The sequence below is a fragment of the Mustela putorius genome, unplaced genomic scaffold (assembly GCF_011764305.1).
Source record: "Mustela putorius furo isolate JIRA1106 unplaced genomic scaffold, ASM1176430v1.1 tig00003859_pilon_pilon_pilon, whole genome shotgun sequence".
NCBI classification, from domain to species: domain Eukaryota; kingdom Metazoa; phylum Chordata; class Mammalia; order Carnivora; family Mustelidae; genus Mustela; species Mustela putorius.
In genome coordinates, this window is record NW_025422011.1 from 33,790,001 (window position 1) to 33,808,287 (window position 18,287).

Here is an 18,287-nt window from a genome sequence, read left to right on the forward strand (position 1 = left end):
TTCAGCCTTGGCTCCAGGCCAAGAGCCAGAGCTTCCTATCCTGGGCAGCTTCTCAAGAAACCAGGGATCTGGCAAAGCAGAGCCTGGAATCGGAAACTTGGAACTTGAAGAAACCACAGAGGCTATTTTATTGATGGGGACTTAAGCTCAGTGTGTTCATTACAAAGAGACCCCAAACTACAATGGCTTAAATAAGATAGAACTAACTTTCTCTCTCTTGTAATAGGTGATAAAAAGTGCAGACTGTGAGGGTTGTTCCACAAGGTCACTCAGGAACCCAGCTTCCTCCCATCTTGTTTTCCTGAATTTCCTCAGGGTGCTGTTGTTTTGGCATAGTCAGATCTGGGTCCCAGAATGTCCATATTCTAGCTTATAAGAAAACTTCCTTTTAAACGAAAGAGGCAAAAGTAGGTCTATCTCTCCTGCCTACGGATGAGAATAGTAGTTTATCTACACCTACTTGCAAGAAAAGCTGGGAAAGATAGTCTCCCCTGGAGCAGCCATGTGCCCCAGAGGGAGGGGAGAGCCTAGGCTGGGGATACCAACCGCTGTCTGGCACACTCAAGAAATAGGAAGAACTGTTGGAGATCTGCAAGAAGTGAAGTCAGAATGAAAATCAAGATCCAGGCCTGAGCCGTCTCCTCCAGGTCTGAGAGGCCGAGGGGTGGCACTGCTGGCTCAGAGGGTTCGAATCGGCAGCCTGTCCCCAGACTATGCCCCTTCCCCCTGGGCTGTGGGTGGCTCATTCTGCCAGGCTTGGGCATATCTATCTAGTACAGGCTCTGAGTGGAGGCCAGCTGTGACCTCCAGCCCTGAGAGGACTCAAGTGTTTCTGGGACTCGCCACAAAGGGTGGCCTGAGTGCAAGGGCTCGAAGCCCAGCTTGGAGAACCCCAGGCAGGTTGTAGGAAGCCGTAGCTGCAGGGGGGATTATCCATTTCAGGGGACTTTTTTCCTCTAACCTCATGTCATGTGGGAGCCAGCAGGATCTCTCAAGACAGGTTGGGCACTTGGTGAGGAGGAACCCCTTTGGCCTCTTTGATCCGGAAGGGAGCGGAACTGGAGAACTCAAGTAGAGACTGTGGGGGGAGCAGACCAGGAGGGCTCCCCAACCAGCGTCACCTACCACAGCCTCAGCCTGTAGCATCCGGGACCGCTTGTGAGATGTGTGTGCTGTTGGGACATGCGGTCGTAGCTCCAAGGGGACCACCTGTGTGTGGGTGTGTTCGCTCTGGTGAGCTTGTCGGGAAACAGTCTGTTCTCTGCGAGTGAGTCACGGTTCTCAGCCCCACAGGCCATTCGGTTGGAGGCCATGCAGCTCCTGAGACCCAGCCCAGGATCGCTCCAGGTGTCCAGGCCTCAATGGACAGGCCATCAGTAGGGTGAGAGAGGGGACAGAGGGCCCTTCATCATGCAGAATGAGGATTCAGATTGAGATTCTGAAGCTACTGGTCAGACAGACTAGGGTTTGGTGGCTAGAATGTGTGTGGCTTCAGAGGGCCCATGGGGGACTCCGGGGGTTCATTTGGTGAGGGTCTCTGAGTGGTGGGAGGTGCAGAAGTAAAGCCATTTGGAGACTGGGAGAGTCCCATACTCCAGCTGGGCTTCACTCTCACTGGCTGGGGAAGCCCGAGCACTCATCAGCACCTCCGAGGGCTTGGCCATAGCCAATTCTCAGAATGAGCTAGTCGGCTAGATAAATCAGAGTATAGGGTGATATTTAAGCCTGGCAAATTCTCCCAACTGGGAGGCGGAGGGGAGGATGGTGGTGAGGAGAGCAGGAGCATGTTCAGAATCTCAGAGTTGGGTTAGACCCCAGAAGCCTTCTTGGCTGACCCACTTCTCTCCCAAAGCAGAGGCGGGAGGAGAAGATGCGAACACTCACAGCTTAATAGTTTTTCTCTTATCCCTGTCACACAAATAATTATACAAATAACTATGTAATTAACTAGATCATTGTGATAAGAGCAATGGAGGAAAAGCACACAGGGCCATGCCAGGCTATAACAGGGAGGTCTAACCTAGTCTGGAGGGGAGAGGCCACCCTGAGAAGGGAAATGACATTAAATCCCAGATCTAAGAGGTGAGCAAGAGGAGATCCAAGTGAAGATGAGAGGAAGAATATTCCATGCAGAAGCAACAGTACAGCTGCAGCCCCCGAGGCAGGTGTTGGTTCAATGTCAAGGCAATCCGCTGCCTCGTGGGAGCAAGTGGTGGGTGTCAGTAATGGGAGATGCTTCGGGAAAGCCTGTACGTGCAGAGCCAAGGGACAGGCAGAGAATGGGGGCTTTCTGCAAAGAGCACGGGGAAGCCATTCCACGTTTGGGGAGGGGAGGGGTTGACAAAATCTGATTTGCATCTTCAAAATAACTCCTGGCTGCATCTGGAGCATGGAGGCTGGATTAGTGGGCTCAGGGCAGATGCAGGGAGGCCAGTAAGAACCTCTTGAAGCAGTGTGCAAAAGAGAACCGTCACTCAGACCAGGGCAGCAGCAGTGACTGTGAAACTGGAGGGAGTGCCAAAAAGGACTCTGACTTATTTTCAAATTTTGTTAAATCACAGATTAATGAAAAGAGTCTAAAAGCATATAATAATGAAAGGTAATGCTTTCCCCTTAATTCCCACCTCTCACTCTCACGTGCTAAGGTCACCATATCGATAGCTTGAACAGGGACAGCCGGGGGGGTTATCTTTTCTTCATGTCCACTTGAACAGAAAGAGGTTTTCTTTTTAAATAGGGAGCTATTAAGTGCTACCGTAGCCTACTATTCTCACTTAATGGTACATCACAGACATCCTCTGCAAGTCGGGAGCTGTAGCTCTAACTCAAGTTCTAACAGCAGCACAATATTCTTCATGAGGTTGTACGACAAGGTAGTCACTGCTTGATTGATTGTGATATTCAGATCGTTTCGTTTTCTGCCACCACAAGCAATGCAGAAGTTATAGGGTTATCCTTATATACAGGTGATTTTCCCCCCATAGGATACATTCCCAGATGGAGGATTTCTGGGTCAAAAGGCACATGCGTTTTTAATTTTGATAGATAATGCCAGGTGACTTGCTCCAAATTGTAATAGATAGTGCCAGATTACTTGCTCAGCAACAAATGAAACTAGCCATTTTCCCAATATTTTAGCAGACCTGACCATTTTACTCTTTAAAAACTTTTTGCCAATCTGATGAATTAAGGTAATGAAAGCAGATTTTGCTTAATTTGCGTTTTCCCGTGGGAGGCTTGGGTGGCTCAGCTTAACCGCTGAGCCTTCAGCTCAGGTCATGATCCTGGGGTCCTGGGATACAGTCCCACATTGGTCTCCTTGCCCAGTGGGGAGCCTGCTTCTCCCTCTGCCTGTCACTCCCCTTGATTGTGCTCTCCCTCTCTCTCTCCTTCTCGGACAAATAAATAAATAAAATGTATATTTTTTAAATTGCATTTTCCCGGGACACCTGGGTGGCTCAGTTGGTTAAGCAGCTGCCTTCGGCTCAGGTCATGATCCCAGGGTCCTGGGATCGAGTCCCATATCAGGCTCCTTGCTCGGCAGGGAGCCTGCTTCTCCCTCTGCCTCTGCCTGCCTCTCTGTCTGCCTGTGCTCGCTCGCTCTCTCTCCCTCTGTCTCTCACAAATAAATAAATAAAATCTTTAAAAAAAAATTGCATTTTCCGGGGCACCTGGGTGGCTCAGTGGGTTAAAGCCTCTGCCTTCGGCTCAGGTCATGATCCCGGGGTCCTGAAATGGAGCCCTGCATCGGGCTCTCTGCTCAGCGGGGAACCTGCTTCCCTTCCTCTCTCTCTGCCTGTCTCTCCACCTACTTATGATCTCTGTCTGTCAAATAAGTAAATAAAATCTTTAAAAAAAAATTGCCTTTTCCCAGCTAATAATGAGGAAAAGATCCTTTTTGACCATTTAGATTTCTTCCTCCCAGAATGGCCTGTTCATACCCCTTTTCCATTTTTCTCTTGGGCATTTGTCTTTTTTCTTTACAATGTTGAGAAATTCTTTGTATATTCTTTCCATACTTTCCCTTTCACTGTTACACACTTTGCAAATATTTTCCTGGTATATCATTGTCTTTTTTCTTTGTTAATGGCATCTCTTGCCATTGAAGTTTTAAAAAATCAAATCAAGTGTGTCTTTCCTTTTGTTGGTTTTGCAGGTGTCCACCAAATTCATTTATATTGTCCAAATCCATTCAGTTTTCCCCCTAACATTTCTAATATTTTCATTGTTTCACTTTTATGTTAAAATCTCTAACTGATTTGGACCATAACCTTTATATTTGGTGGGTAGAGACCCCTTTTGTTTCTTCCAGATAGATAACCGATATGGCAGCACCATTTTTTAAGACGACTTTGTTGAGATATAACTCACATACCATAAAATTCACCCATTCAACACGTGTTAGTCTACTCACAGGTAGGGAATTCAGCACAATCAATTTCAGATCACTTTCATCCCCTCAAAAAGAAACCTCAAACCCTCTAGCTGTCACCCTCTGTAACTCGGAGTCCCTGGCATCCATTCATCTGCTTCCTGTCTTTACAGACTTGCCTATTCCTGGCATTTCATATGAATGTACTATTGTGACTGTTCTCTTTCATTTAGCATGTTTTCAGGGTTCATCCATCTTGTGGCATTACCAGTATTACATTGCTTTCCATGGCTGAATAATATCCATTTGCCAGCTGATGAACATTTGTCCCCCCCCCCCGCTCTTTTGACTATTATAAATATTACTGCCACAAACATTACTGTACAAATGTTTGAATAGGTGTATGTTTTTCATTCTCTTGGCTATATACTTCGGAGTAGAATTGATGGGTCCTATGGTGGTTCTGTGTTTAACTTTTGAGGAGACAGCAAGCTGCTTTCCAAAGTGGCTGCTCCATTCACATTCCCACCCACAATGTGTGAGTTCTGATTTCTCCACATCTTCACCAGCATTTGTTATTGCCTGACTTTCTTTTTTTATTTTAAGATTTTGTTTATTTGAGATAGATAGATAGATAGATAGGGTGAGCAACCATGAGTGGGGAAAAGGGGCAAAGGAGAGGGAGAAGCCCCAATGTGGGACTCCATCCCAGGACCCTGAGATCATGACCTAAAGCAGAAGGCAGATACTTAACCAACGGAGCCACCCAGGCACCCCATTCTCTGACTTTCTAATTCTAGCTTCCTAGTGAATGTGAAATGCTATCCTATCATGATTTGATGCGTATTTCCAATGATATTGAGCATCTTTTCAGGTACTTACTGGCTTATGTGTATATCTTCCTTTGAAAAATGTCTATTTAGATGGTAGTACCATTTATTGATGTTTTCTCTGATGAATTGAAATGCAACTTTTATCACATATTAAAGTCCTTTCTATATTTGGATCTATTTTTAGGCTCTTTGTTCCTCTGACCTACTTATCTCTCCCTGGTTCACACCTTACCGCTCAAATCACAGTGGCTTGGTAGTGTGATTTATTATCCAAGAACACAAGTTTTCTCCAACTAGTATTTCTTTTCATGTGTTCTTAACTAGCCTCACATATTTCTTTTTCTTTTTTTTTTTTTTAAGATTTTATTTATTTATTTGACAGAGAGAGAGAGATCACAAGTAGGCAGAGAGACAGGCAGAGAGAAGGAGGGGGGAAGCAGGCTCCCTGCTGAGCAGAGAGCCCCATGTGATGAGGAGCTCCATCCCAAGACCCTGGGATCATGACCTGAGCTGATGGCGGAGGCTTAACCCACTGAGCCCCCCAGGCGCCCCTCAGATATTTATTTTTCAAATGTTTTTCAAATTGGAATTTTTAGCAGTTCTAAAAATTTTTTTATTTGGGATTCTAAGCAAAATTACATTAAACCTATATATATTAATTTTGAGAGGATTCACTGTTTATGAGAAGAAGTCTTTGAAACCTGGCTGTCTTACTATATGTTCAGATCTTGTTACACATTCTTCAGTATAATTTCATGGTTTTCTTCAAAGAATATCTTTAACTTTGTGATGGTGGTTCTTGTTTTAAAATTATTCCTGAATATTTTATAGTTTTGTCACTATTGCAGATGGTCAGTTTCTTCATTGTTATTTCTAGTATCTCATTGCATTTAGGGAAAAATATACATATTTCCATTTAGGTTGTATTTAGCTACCTTCCCCCATGACCTAATTAATCTAATAGCTTTTGACCTAAATTTTATTGGATTTTCTCAATACAGAATCACATTATTTGTAAATAAACATATTTTCATCCTATTTTAAGCCAGTTACTTATTCTGATTAGTTCATTTTCTTGTCTTATTGAATTGGTTAGAATTTCTAAAATATGTTGAATAATAGTGATGATAATGAGCATCTTGTTCCCAATTTCTGGAAACAGCTTTTGAATGTCACTGTTTATATATTTACTACTGGGTTTTGGTAAATGGTCTATCAAATTGAAATAGCTTTCTTTCTGTTTTAATATGTAATTAGTTATAACTGCTGAATTTTATCAAGTGATTTTTGGCATCCATTACTCTAATTGTATTTTATTCCCTTTATTTCTTGATGTCATGACTTATATTGATAGATTTTCTGATGCTGAATGATGTTTTCAGTGTTAAAAAATAAACTCTTCCCTGCTCCTCAGGGAGTCTGCTTCCCTTCCTCTCTCTCTGCCTGCCTCTCTGCCTACTTGTGATCTCTGTTTGTCAAATAAATAAATAAAATCTTTAAAAAAAAAAAAAAAGCAACTCTTCCTTACATGGTATATTATTCTTTTGCTACTTTTCCCATATCCAGTTAGCTAACATCTTATGTCAGATTTTGCATTTAAACTGCTCTGTGATTTCTTCTTTCTTTTTAAATTCAATCTTTATAACGTTTGGGAATTAAGAAAATGCTAGCTCATAAAATAAACTAGGAAGATTTCCAACTTTTTCTCTTGTCTGGAATAGTTTAAATAACATTAAAAATCATCTGTTTTCAAAGATTATATAAAACTCACTTTCAATATAAACTGTGCCCTGTGATATTTTGTATTTTATTTCTAACTATGGTGAAATACACATAACATAAAATTTACCAGTTCAATCATTTTTTAGTGTGAAGTTCAGTGATGTTAAGCACATTCACATTGTTGAGCAACCAAGCTCCAGAATTCTTTGCATCTTGTCAGACTGAAACTCTACATGCGTTAAACAAAAACTCCATATTTCTCTCTCCCCGCCCTAGTCCCTAGTAATGGTGGTTTTTGTGTTTATGAATCAGACTATTCTAGGTACATCCTATAAGCAAAATTGTGCAATATTTGTCTCTTCGTGCCTGGCTTAGTCCACTCAGCTTATTGTCCTCATGGCTCATCCATGTTGTAACAGGTGTCAGAATTTCTTTCCTTTTTAAGGTTGAATAATATCTCATTTTATATATACATACATACACATATGTGTGTATATATACACACACAAAGTGTATATATAATGTATATATGTATATACAATGTATATATTTATATATACACACACACATTTTTCATTATTCATCACCCATCAAAAGATACCTGAGTTGCTTCCACCTTTTGGCTTTTGTGAATAATGCTCCCATGAACATGGGTGTACAAATATCTCTTCAAAAGCTTGCTTTCAGTTCTTTTGGGTATATGCCCAGAAGTGGAATTGCTGGATCATATGGTGTCTTGTGATATTTTAATGGCAGAGTTTTCATTTCTTTTTAAATCTCTTCTCTTTATTGGCTGATTCAGAATTTCAACGTCTACACTCAATTTTATTAATTTTCTACTTTGCCTGAAAATCATCCACTTCTTGGTTCACATGTATTTTCTTTTTTTTTTTTTTAAAGATTTTTTTTATTTATTTGTCAGAGACAGGGAGAGAGAGTGAGCGAGCACAGGCAGACAGAGAGGCAGGCAGAGGCAGAGGGAGAAGCAGGCTCTCTGCCGAGCAAGGAGCCTGATGTGGGACTCGATCCCAGGACCCTGGGATCATGACCTGAGCCAAAGGCAGCTGCTTAACCAACTGAGCCACCCAGGCGTCCCTTCACATGTATTTTCATAGGCTTACACATTGTTATCATTCTTTAATCTTTTCTGTACCTGTGATATATCTCTTTTCTCTCTTTTTTAAAATTTTTAGTTAAATTGCAGTTAAAATGCAGCATAATACTAGTTTCAGGTGTGCAATACAGTGACTCAAAACTTCATACAATAGCCAGTGCTCATCACAAGGGTCCTCCTTAATCCCCATCACCTGTTTCACCCATCCCCCCACTCACCTCCCCTCTGCTGACCATTAGTTTCTTCTCTATAGAGTTTGTTCTCTGGTTTGTTTCTCTTTTTTTCCTCTGCGTTCGATTGTTTTCTTTCTTAAATCCCACATATGAATGAAATCATATGGTAACTGTCTCTCTCTGACTGACTTATTTCTCATAGCACAATACTCTCTAGCTCCAACCACATCGTTGCAAATGGCAAGATTTCATTCTTTTTTTATGGTTGGGTAATATTGTACATTTTTGCCTTTTTTTCCCCCAACCAATTTTTCCTATTCTGTGCGTCTTTTCAAGGAATCAAGTTTGGGTTTTAATTTTTCTTTTAATTATTTTTTTCTATTGAATTAATTTCCGATCTTGACTTTGTTAGTAATATCCTTCTACATTCTTTTGGCTTAGTTTGTTCTCTTTCTGATTTCTTAGATTAAATACCAAGATTGCTGTAGTCCTTTCTTTGTTTGTTTAATATTAAAAAGCATTTAAGGCTATATTTTTTCCTCTAAGTACAGCTGTGTCCCAGAAATTCTGCATGGCACTCTCTGTTCTCTTTTTCATTTCTAGATGATATGCAATTTCAGTTTTGAACTTATTTTTGATCCACTAGTAATTTAAGGGAGAATATCTTCATTTCCAAGCAGCTCATGTTTGAGGTCTGGAAGTTCGCTTTGTTTGACATTAATATTGCTGTTCCTGCTTCCTCTCTGTTTGCATTTGTTTGGTGTATCTTTGCCCATTGGCTTTCTTCTCACTCTCCTTTGTCACCTTGTTGGGGAGTATTTCTTGTAAACAGCATTTGGCTGTATTTTTATTAGTTAACTTATTCAATCTGTCTTTTGATAAGGGAATGCAGTTAGTGTAGTAACTGTGTAATAACCTGATGTACTTAGCTTTTTCTTTTCTCTCTCTCTCTCTCTTTTTTTTTTTTTTTTTTTTTTTTACTTTTGTTGGCTTGATTGAAATTCTGGTATTTAAAATGGAGGCCAGTTTACTAAAATAAGATGAAGAAAGATTTTGGAAGAAATATCAAGAGTTCAATTCGGATTTTAAAATTTAAGATGCCTTTGAGACAGGCGCCTGGGAGGCTCAGTGGGTTAAACCTCTGCCTTCAGCTCAGGTCATGATCTCAGGGTCCTGGGACTGAGCCCCTCATCAGGCTCTCTGCTCAGCAGGGAGCCCGCTCCCCCCCCCCCGCCCCGCCCCTCTCTGCCTGATTCTCTGCCTACTTGTGATCTCTCTCTGTGTGTCAAATAAATAAATAAAATCTTTTAAAAAAATGCCTTTGAGATATCCAAGTGGAGATGTCAAGAGAGCATTTGGAAATGCTGGAGTGGAACTCAAAGCAGAGATCCTAGCGAAGGTCACACACATGGGCAGCTATGGATGGTACCCTAGGGGTGGGTGTTCTAAAACAGCCCGGGACCCAGTCCTGAGGAAAGCCAACAGCTAAAGACTGGAAGAAAGAGGAGAGCCAGCAATAGCTAAGACAAAAGGCAACATCTATGGTGGAGGGGGGGTGAGGAAAACCCAGACAGCATGTTAGTATAGAGAAAAGTCATGCTCAAGAAGGAGGGAATGAACTTCATTATTACATGCTGGGAGGTCAGGTCAAGAGAGGCCTGAAAATAATCCCTTCATGACATTAAAGTCACTGGCGACCTTGGCAAGCCTTATAGAGACCTGATAGGAGTTTGTGCGGGGAGAGGGGGAGGGAAGGAGTCAGATAAGGAAAGGGAATGGGTGGGAAGTATCTCAAGAACAACTGTGAAGTTCAGGGACTTCGTTTGCTTGTTTTACATGAGCCCCCAGAGCTTGTTTGCCTACTGTGCTGAAAAGGTCCAGCAGAAAGGGGACATCAAAAGGGACAGGAAGAGCCAACAGAATACCTTGACAGGTGATAGCAGGTGTGCCCTGGGGGCGGGGTGGGTGGGGAGACCATATTTGCCACGGCTTGGGGAAAGAAGGTGCTTGAGACCAGGGGTCTGTTGCTGATGCTGTTGGTAAGGCTAGGAGTGCAAACTGGAGGCAGGAAGGGGTGGGCCTTCCTGTCTGATTCCTTCTCTCATCTGAGTCAGGTAGGAGGTGATGTCATCTGCTGAAAGTGGAATGGGGCAGATGGTTGGGGAAATGAGAAGGAAATGAAATAGAAGTTCAGGAGCCTGGGAGAGCAAGTATGGCCTCAAGAGGCCCTCTAGGCAGGGAAGGGCAGTGGAAGCAAAGCCTTTGATTTGCTGTATGACCTTGATCTACTGCCCTCAGTGGCTCCTGCTGAGCTCCACTGCCACCAGGCAAAGCCGCAGTGGGAGCTGCTCCCCTATCATTGCCCTGGCTCATTCTTGCCCACACAGCCTTTCCCTTCATGCCCATCATGTAGCTAAGACAGGTCAAAACATAAAAGCTACACAAATACCAAGTATCGGGTCTCAAATCTTTATAAAAATTAGCCCCCAGATCTGGTCCTCTGATTCTCCTCTTCAGGAGCCTCCTTTCCAAGAAGTTGGGAGACCTTCTGGGAATGCTTACACGTGTAACCCAAGCACTCTCCGGGCACTGTGAGATTTTGAGTTCTGGAAAAAAGTCACTTTCTCTCTAATAATTCCAGCATTGGAAGCATGGGGTAGATGGGCGTGAGGTAGAGATGCCTCTCATGTAATTACAGCTGCTCTCTATGCTCCTACCATCTTGTCCTCCATGCGATGCACGTGCTGCTGCCAAGGCCACCAGGCTGCTGACCCCAGCTGCTCTTACCTGTGTTGACCCAGCATGGAAATACCCCCTGCTTCTAGTGACCAGCTCTTTCAGGAGGGTATCCCCTAGCAGAGCCATGGGCCCAGAGTGTCTGGGTCCCTCATTTGTACCACTGCTCTCCTCTTCCTGGGGCCCTGGTTGGGAGTGGGTCAGGCCCAGCTTAGTGCTGTATCTGAAACTATGGCCCCACCAAACTCCAAGCCTTGTGGTTCTGTCCGGTCCCTTCTCAGGAACCTCACTCTTTCTCCTCCAGCATGGCTGCCGTTAGGGACCTCGGTCTTCATGGTAGGTCTGTCCATGTCTGAGTCTCAGCTGTGGACTCAGTTCAGTGTCTTTTACCAGGGCTTGGGGCTGGGCTTCTGTTTCAGTATCCCTGAGGACTCCGTGATGGTTAAGCTCTCTGCACTCTCTTTTTCTCTACGAAAACTAGGAGAACGATCTCCCAGATCCTGGGGTTGGGGCACAGGGTTAACTGGGAGACCTCTCAGGCTGGCCCTTCTGAGTATGAACTCTGGCCAAGCAGAGACTCTCACTTCAGCACCATGCTCATCCACATGGGGCCCTTACACAGATTAGAGAAGGGTGCTTTCTCTGAGTGGGTGCAGCCTACACCAGGCCCATGGTTTAGAAAGCAGAGGGCAGAATTTCAGCCTCCTCCTGCCCGCTTGGCTGGCTGCTCTAGCAGAGGGAACAGCTGGCACGAATGTAGGCATTGGCCATGCCTAACTAAATAACACGGAGATCCAAATATTGGGCCAACCGAGGAAGCACACTCCTGGGTTCTGGTCCCAGGCCATCTGAGATTCTGGTTGGGGGGAAAAAGATGCTGCCCAAGTGTCTCCCTTTCTGAGCCACCATTCCTGTATCTCATGTTCAGGAAAGCAGAGTTCCTTCCCCTGACTCTGCAGCTCCCATTTTCTCCAGTGACCCAGTATAGACTCTTGATATGGTATCTCTCCTCCCTCTCCAGGGGAGAGCTCTAACACTCCCCTCAGGGGCTGATCTCATCCCCCAGGCCTCAACCAAATAATCCACATACCCCTCAGAGACCAGAGCCTTCACACAGAGACACCCACTTAGAAGGACAGAGAAGAGCTGTTTCCTTAGAGGATTTTTGAGATGTGGGCCAGGTTTCCTAAGCAGAGGAATTCCCTGAGAGGAGTCCCTTGAGCAAGAACCTACCACATACATTCAGGGACAGGAAAGCAGTCCAGAAGGCGGGGCAGGAGTGTCAAAGTGGTTGCTGGCTATCAACAGAGATCCGTGGAAAGAAGGGGTAGGGGTAGCCACAAAGGCTTCTTCAGATCCTGTGGAAGGACCTGAAATGACAGGATAAGTAATTAGATTTTGTCACATGGACCACGGAGAGCCATGGAAGGTTTTTGAGAAGGAGAGTGGCAGGGCCAGATCCTGACAACAGAAGGTGTCCCTAGCAGCTCGTGCAGAACGGCAAGCAGGAGATTTGCCACCCCTGGGTGTGGTGTGGTTACATTCAGTGCCAGTGGAAGATTACGAGTAGCAGGCTTGGAAGATCATTCTGAAGAGCACCTCTACGCTCCCCTTTTCTTCACCCAAATTGATTATCATTCAGTCATTTCACAAACTTTTCCAGATACTGTGTGGGTCCAAGTGCAGGACAGTGGAGGGCAGGGAGACCTAGGATGAGCCTTCCCACCCCTCCAACCCTCAATCCCAACCCCCTCCCCCCTTTCTCTTTCCCCTCCCCCCTCTCTTTCCCCTCCCCCACCTCGCAACCCCTACTCCCCCCACTCCCCACCCTCAGCCTTCTCCCCACCCCTCAGTCAGAATGTGTTTTGATAAGCGGTGGCTTGGGGACAGCATAAGGGTGACAAACTGTGCCCCTCCCCACCACCAATTAAATTTTTTAAAAAGCTGCTATGGAAGGAGCGAATATTAGTTTCCTGATTTATAAAGCCAAATGGATTAAGCTCATTCATTGCCTGAGGAAACAAAAAGGAAATCTTCAATACCTCTGTGCACATTGAGAACAGGAACAATACTGGTCTTTAGAAAGCAGAAACCTAATTTGGGGGAATCAATTACCCTCTGTGTCCCTGCCTCTGTGGGCTCTCATACTCGCTCTCTCTCAATAGAGATTTCCTGGGAGGTAAAATGTGAAGTTGGTCAACCACAGACACACCCTCGGTTCAGCCTGGCAGACAGGAGGGAAGAACTAGGCAGAGGGTGGGTGGCGTTGGGTGGGGGTGTGCCTGGGTGGCAGGCACCTGTGGAAATAGGGGTAGAGGCAGGGGCGGGGAGGGCTGGGGGTGGGGTAGGGTGGGGGGCAGTGCCCAGATGGGCCAAGGAAGCCGAGCATGGGAACCAGGGGTTTGAAAAAGCGGGTGGGCTGGAGGAGCAGGGGTGGCGGGGGAGGGGAAATCATAGCCCATCCAGTGCAGAAACACCAGCCACCACTTCGTGATCCTCACGTCTCTCTTCTGTGTTCTGCACTTAGCCCGTGGGCTTGAATGTGCAACCGGCAGTGCCGGGGCAGTTATGAAAAAAAAGGGGGGCTGGGGGGATGGGGCACCCACCACTGTATCCAAGGAATCAAATCCACAAAGTCACGCAGAGAAGCGCTCACAATCTCACCATTGCTGCGCTGGGTCTCAAACCCTGGCCCGCAGTCCCCAGACCCAGAGCCACACCCAGCCCGATGCACTCACAATCACAAGCACGGGTTCCCCACTCACACCAGCGCGGCCACAGACTCAAACTCCCACCCGCGATCGCACACATTCCTCTACCCCCACGCTCATCTTCGGCTCACGCGGCGGCTCACCACCCCACACTGCCCTCACTCTGGCATGCGGACACACACACACACGAACACACACACACGCGCGCACGCAGTCGCTCACACGCACACACTCTGGCTGTGCTTTTGTGTTTTGTCAGAATTAATGAGAAAAGTTCCCGTGCCCTGCGGGTAATTAGTGTCCTTGGAGTTAAATAAGCTAATGGCGGGCACCTCTGGCCCAAGCAATTATGTTTGTGTATTGAATAATTGATTCAAAGGGGGGGAAGGGCCGCTAATCAGATCTGAGCATAATGAATTGATTTAATTAACAGGGGAACTGAGGGGCCCTGGGAAACGCAGGCTGCACTCGGCAGCGGCTAGCGCGGCCCGCGCGGACGAGAACGGGCGCGCGGCGGCGGCGGCGGTGGCGGCGGCGGCGGCTCCGGCCCGGCCCGGGCAGCGGCTGCTCCAGCGGCTCCCGCGACCCCGCGGCGGACGGACCCGCCCCCGCCCCCGGGACGCGCCGGCCGCACCGCCCCCCCCACCCCCCCAGAGCTCCCTGCCCGCGGGGCTGAGCTGCCGGCGCCGGTCCTCCCGCCCCCGTCCCCGGCCGCCGGTCGCGGGGCGCGGAGCCCGCGCGGGGCCGGCGTGAGCAACGCAGTCGGGCGGCGGCGGAGTCCGAGCCGCGCGTCCCTCCGCGTCCTCCGCCCGTGCCGGGCTGGCGCCGCCGGGGGACCATGGTGTTGGACCAGGAGGACGGTAGGTGCCCGGGGTTGGGGGTGGGGGCGCGGGCGGCTGCGGCGCGGGCCCTGCCGAGGCCACCCCGCTCGCGTCGCGGCGGCAGCGTCCCCCGCGCGGGCCTCGGCTGGCTCGGGCCGCTCGGCTGCTTCCCGGAAGCGCGGCGCTGGGTGTGCGCGCGGGCGTGCGTGCCGGGGTGCTGGGCTCAGCCCGCGGGTTCCTTAGCGGGGTCGGGAAGTCACCCGGGCCGCTGCGGGCCCGCCAGCCCTGCACGCTCCGGCCGGGAACTTTCTCTCAGGCTCTTGCCGTCTCGCAGACACTGGGAGCGCCTCGGCGACCCGCGCCGCCGCGGGCTTCCCCGCAGCGCCCACAGCCCCCAAGTCTCCTAGGCTTTCTGGGTGTCTGCGCGCCCCCCTTCCGCACCCGACTGCGGAACGCCTCCCCCAGGGGGATATCCAGAGAGCCTGCAGGCAAACCCGCACGGCCTGGGGGTCCCTCAGATCTAGAACTTCACAGCTGCGGGATGGGTGACATTGCTTCACCCCTAACGGCCCCCCCCTTCCTCCACCAAGTGTGTCGGGAGTTGCCCTGCTGGCTAGGCTCGGGTCCTGTATCCAGAATATCGGGGTGTGTGTGTGGGGGAGGTTTACCTTGAAGCTTATGAAGTTTCAGCTTCATAGTCCTTTGATGGTCATTTTGTGTTAGCAGGCTTGTATTCCTTTTCTTAAAGAGCACCCCCAAACCCTAAATTGCATAAGTAAGCTTGGTTCTTGAAAAATCTGGATCCACGGCTGAGTCCAACTCCCAGCTTTCCCACTGTGACTACCAATCTGCAAGAGAAGGCACAGCCAGGCTGCCCCATAGAGCCGTTCCTGGGGCTAGGCAGTTCCTCGGTGCCTGGGGGATGAAGCCCTGAGCAGGAGGCTGGGAAATTTGAGGCTACCACGCAGCTGCTGGTGTGTCATGAAGGGTTTGGCTGCCTGACCTCTCTCTCTGGCCCCCCTAGTCCCTTGTCCCATTGTGGTCATCAACTGTCCTGCTTTGCCCAGAACCAGCTGGTTTTAGCACAGAGAGTCCTGCCTCCTGGGAACTCCTTCAGTCCTGGGACAAACCAAGACAGTTGGTCAGCCTACATCCACAACGTCCTCAGAGCTGTTGTGCAGGGGTGGCTTGGCCAGAGACTTGCTTCCTGGGGGAGCAGATTTGGCCTAGGCCTCCACCAGGCCTTACCGATATAACTGCAGCTTCCTCGACAAAGGAGGAAAGTTCGTCACCTTTTCCATTCTAGGTGATTGCAAATTCCTGTATTTAGGCTGCTTTTGTGTTAGTAGGGGAAAGAGCAGGGCATCTGAACTTGGCCAGCAGGCATCCTGATTGTACTGCAAAATCTGTAGGGTCACTCTGTCCTGTCATCTGTGGCGGCCACTCCAAATACATCTGTGAGCTTCACCTGTGAAGCCACCCATCTTGGAGACGACTGCACTATGTTGGAAGCAGGGCCCTCAGGCTGAGGCACATCTGACAGCCTCCACTGAGTTCTGGAATATCTGGTCTGCCCAGGCCCTGGGGCAAAGAGTCTCCCGCCCCTCCACCCCACCCCACACACCTCCCAAATCCAGTGCAGGAACCCTTCCTCTGGACTTTCCTGCCAAGTACAGGGACATACTGCTAGGACCTGCCCCAGACTTTGAAAGGCAGCCAGTAGTACCCCCTTTCTCCTCACCATAACCTGGGGGCTGATCAGCTGCTGGTCTGTCTCTGCTGTCCCTAGAGGCATCTCAAAGACGTTCTGGAGCACTCTTGGCAACATCGACCTGAGAGTACATGCTCATTGCCTGTGGGCTATGTTGGGTGCAAACCACCTCTCCCAGCCCCAGGGGATCTGAGGATTCCACTCTGGTGTTGTGGGTGTGCCCCTGGACTTGGAGACAGCTTGGGTGGAGGTAGGCCCCGGCACAGGACTTACCTTCCTGGCCAGCAATTCCCCATGAGCTGAGAGGGTGGCTGCCAGATGGGTGAGGCTTATGTTTGGCTCCATCCCTCCAGTGGTCCCCTTCCTGGCTAAGAGCTCCAGTCATCTAAACCCTCCAAGACTTGCTGGGTAGCTCTGTAAAGTGGAAGGACTCTTTGGAGGCCCTTTTCCAGATCACTGTGGGAGCTCAATGCTCACAACTGGGGGTGCAGAGAGAGCCGCCTGTGGACACAAGCAGCCCTTCACACACAGAGGCAACCCCCTGCTGACATACCCTACCTGCCTCTTTAGCCCATGGCTCAGAACTCCAGGCCTGCTCCCATCCCTGAGGTGGGGTACAGGGTGCCCGACTCCCCAGAGGGATGCTGGTGAGACGGCTGCTAACTGGGTAACTTGGAGGCTTGAGGAAGCTGGTGTTGGGACAGATCCCCAAGCCCAACATGAGCAAGAGAGTGGGAAAGTGCCTCCAGCTACTCAAGTCCTGGGTTGTGGGTCAGGGCCAGACCCTTGAAAGGGAGGAGGAGCTGGCCCTGGGACTTGAGAGGAAAACCGCAGCCCTCATGAAGGGAATGCCTCCCCATTCTGAGGGAATGCCCACAGAGGCAACTACAGCCAGAAGCTACCCCTTGCCAGCCTGTCAGGCCCATTGCCTGTGACACTGTCTGGCCCCCAGCTCAGGCTGGGGTGATGGGTTGGTACGAAATGAGCCCGTGGCCAGCAGAGTCAAAGCCTCCCTCAGACCCTCGGGGTATAGCTCTGGCTGCAGTGGCAGGGGAGAGATCAAGCTCACAGTCCTGAGGGACAGTGAGGCTGAGCAAAATGATATATTTAACATCAAATATACTCAAGGACTATTAGGATTAAGTATTCTAGATGAAGGGGAAAGCGAAACCCTCTGAGCTGCGGATGAGGCATCTCATTAGAAGCAGCCTCTCTTCTGTTTTCTCGAAGACTAACTTCCCCACTTAGGCTGGAGGAAGATGGGCGGCAGCCCCACTCTCCCATTCCCACCCTTGCCAGGCACTCTGCTTTGGGACCTTCCGCTGGCTTCAGGGGCACCGCCTGGCCTCCAGGTTTCATGTATACTCAGTAAGTCTGCGCAATGTCGGGGTGCCACAGTTTACAAGGCATGTTCACAACCATTAGCTCATCTGACTCCCACCACAACCTTGGAGAGCAGCGCAGTTTTCCCACGTCACAAACAGGGAAACTGAGGCCGAGACAAAGTGATTTGCCTATTACTATTGGTAATAGGCAGAGATGGAATGAAATCCCAACTGGTGGTCCTTACCTTCTCCTTTCCTGGGTCTAGTCCTTAGAAGTGTCTGCCAGGGATGAACTTCTGACATGTCTTTCTGAAGCCCTCCTTGAGCTATAGAAAATCGTTAATATTTCCATCCTCTTGGATCACCGTACTGTGAAGGGGGAAAAAAAGAAAAAAAAAAAAAAAGCTTTTGATATTTAAGATTGGTCTTCCTAGTCTAGGCAGCCTGGCACTAACCCCAAGCTCTTGGAGGAGAAGTAGGGTTCGGGAAGAGAGGAGATGAGCACTGTCTTCCTTCCTGCCTCCTGAGGTACAGAGCAAGGATTAAGGATTTTCAACTCCGAAATAGCAGGAATCTTTTGTTCACTGTGTTATCATCAGCACCTTAGAATAATACATGCTCAATAAATAGTTTGAGGAGGAGAAAAACCTTCAAGGCCACACTGTGCTTGCTCGGAGAGAAGCTGAGACAGGATTCTGCTCCCTAAGGAATTAGGATGCTCTTAAGGGGGTTGGGGGGCTGCGTGCTGGGGTATGCGTGATGCTAGTTT

The 18,287-nt window shown here is 48.3% G+C and overlaps 1 protein-coding gene across 2 annotated transcripts in view; it reads left to right on the forward strand.

Annotated features, from left to right (window-relative positions):
• The first annotated feature begins 14,362 nt into the window (after positions 1-14,362).
• LMO1 (LIM domain only 1) overlaps positions 14,363-18,287 on the forward strand; it is a 40,363-nt gene continuing 36,438 nt past the window's right edge. Inside the window, exon 1 of one of the 2 annotated variants that reach the window (XM_045065858.1) lies at positions 14,363-14,521. In XM_045065858.1, the coding sequence (XP_044921793.1) occupies positions 14,500-14,521 (22 nt within the window). In that variant the 5' untranslated portion in view covers positions 14,363-14,499. The remainder of the gene's footprint in view (positions 14,522-18,287) is intronic. The other variant, XM_045065857.1, reaches the window with a different exon arrangement.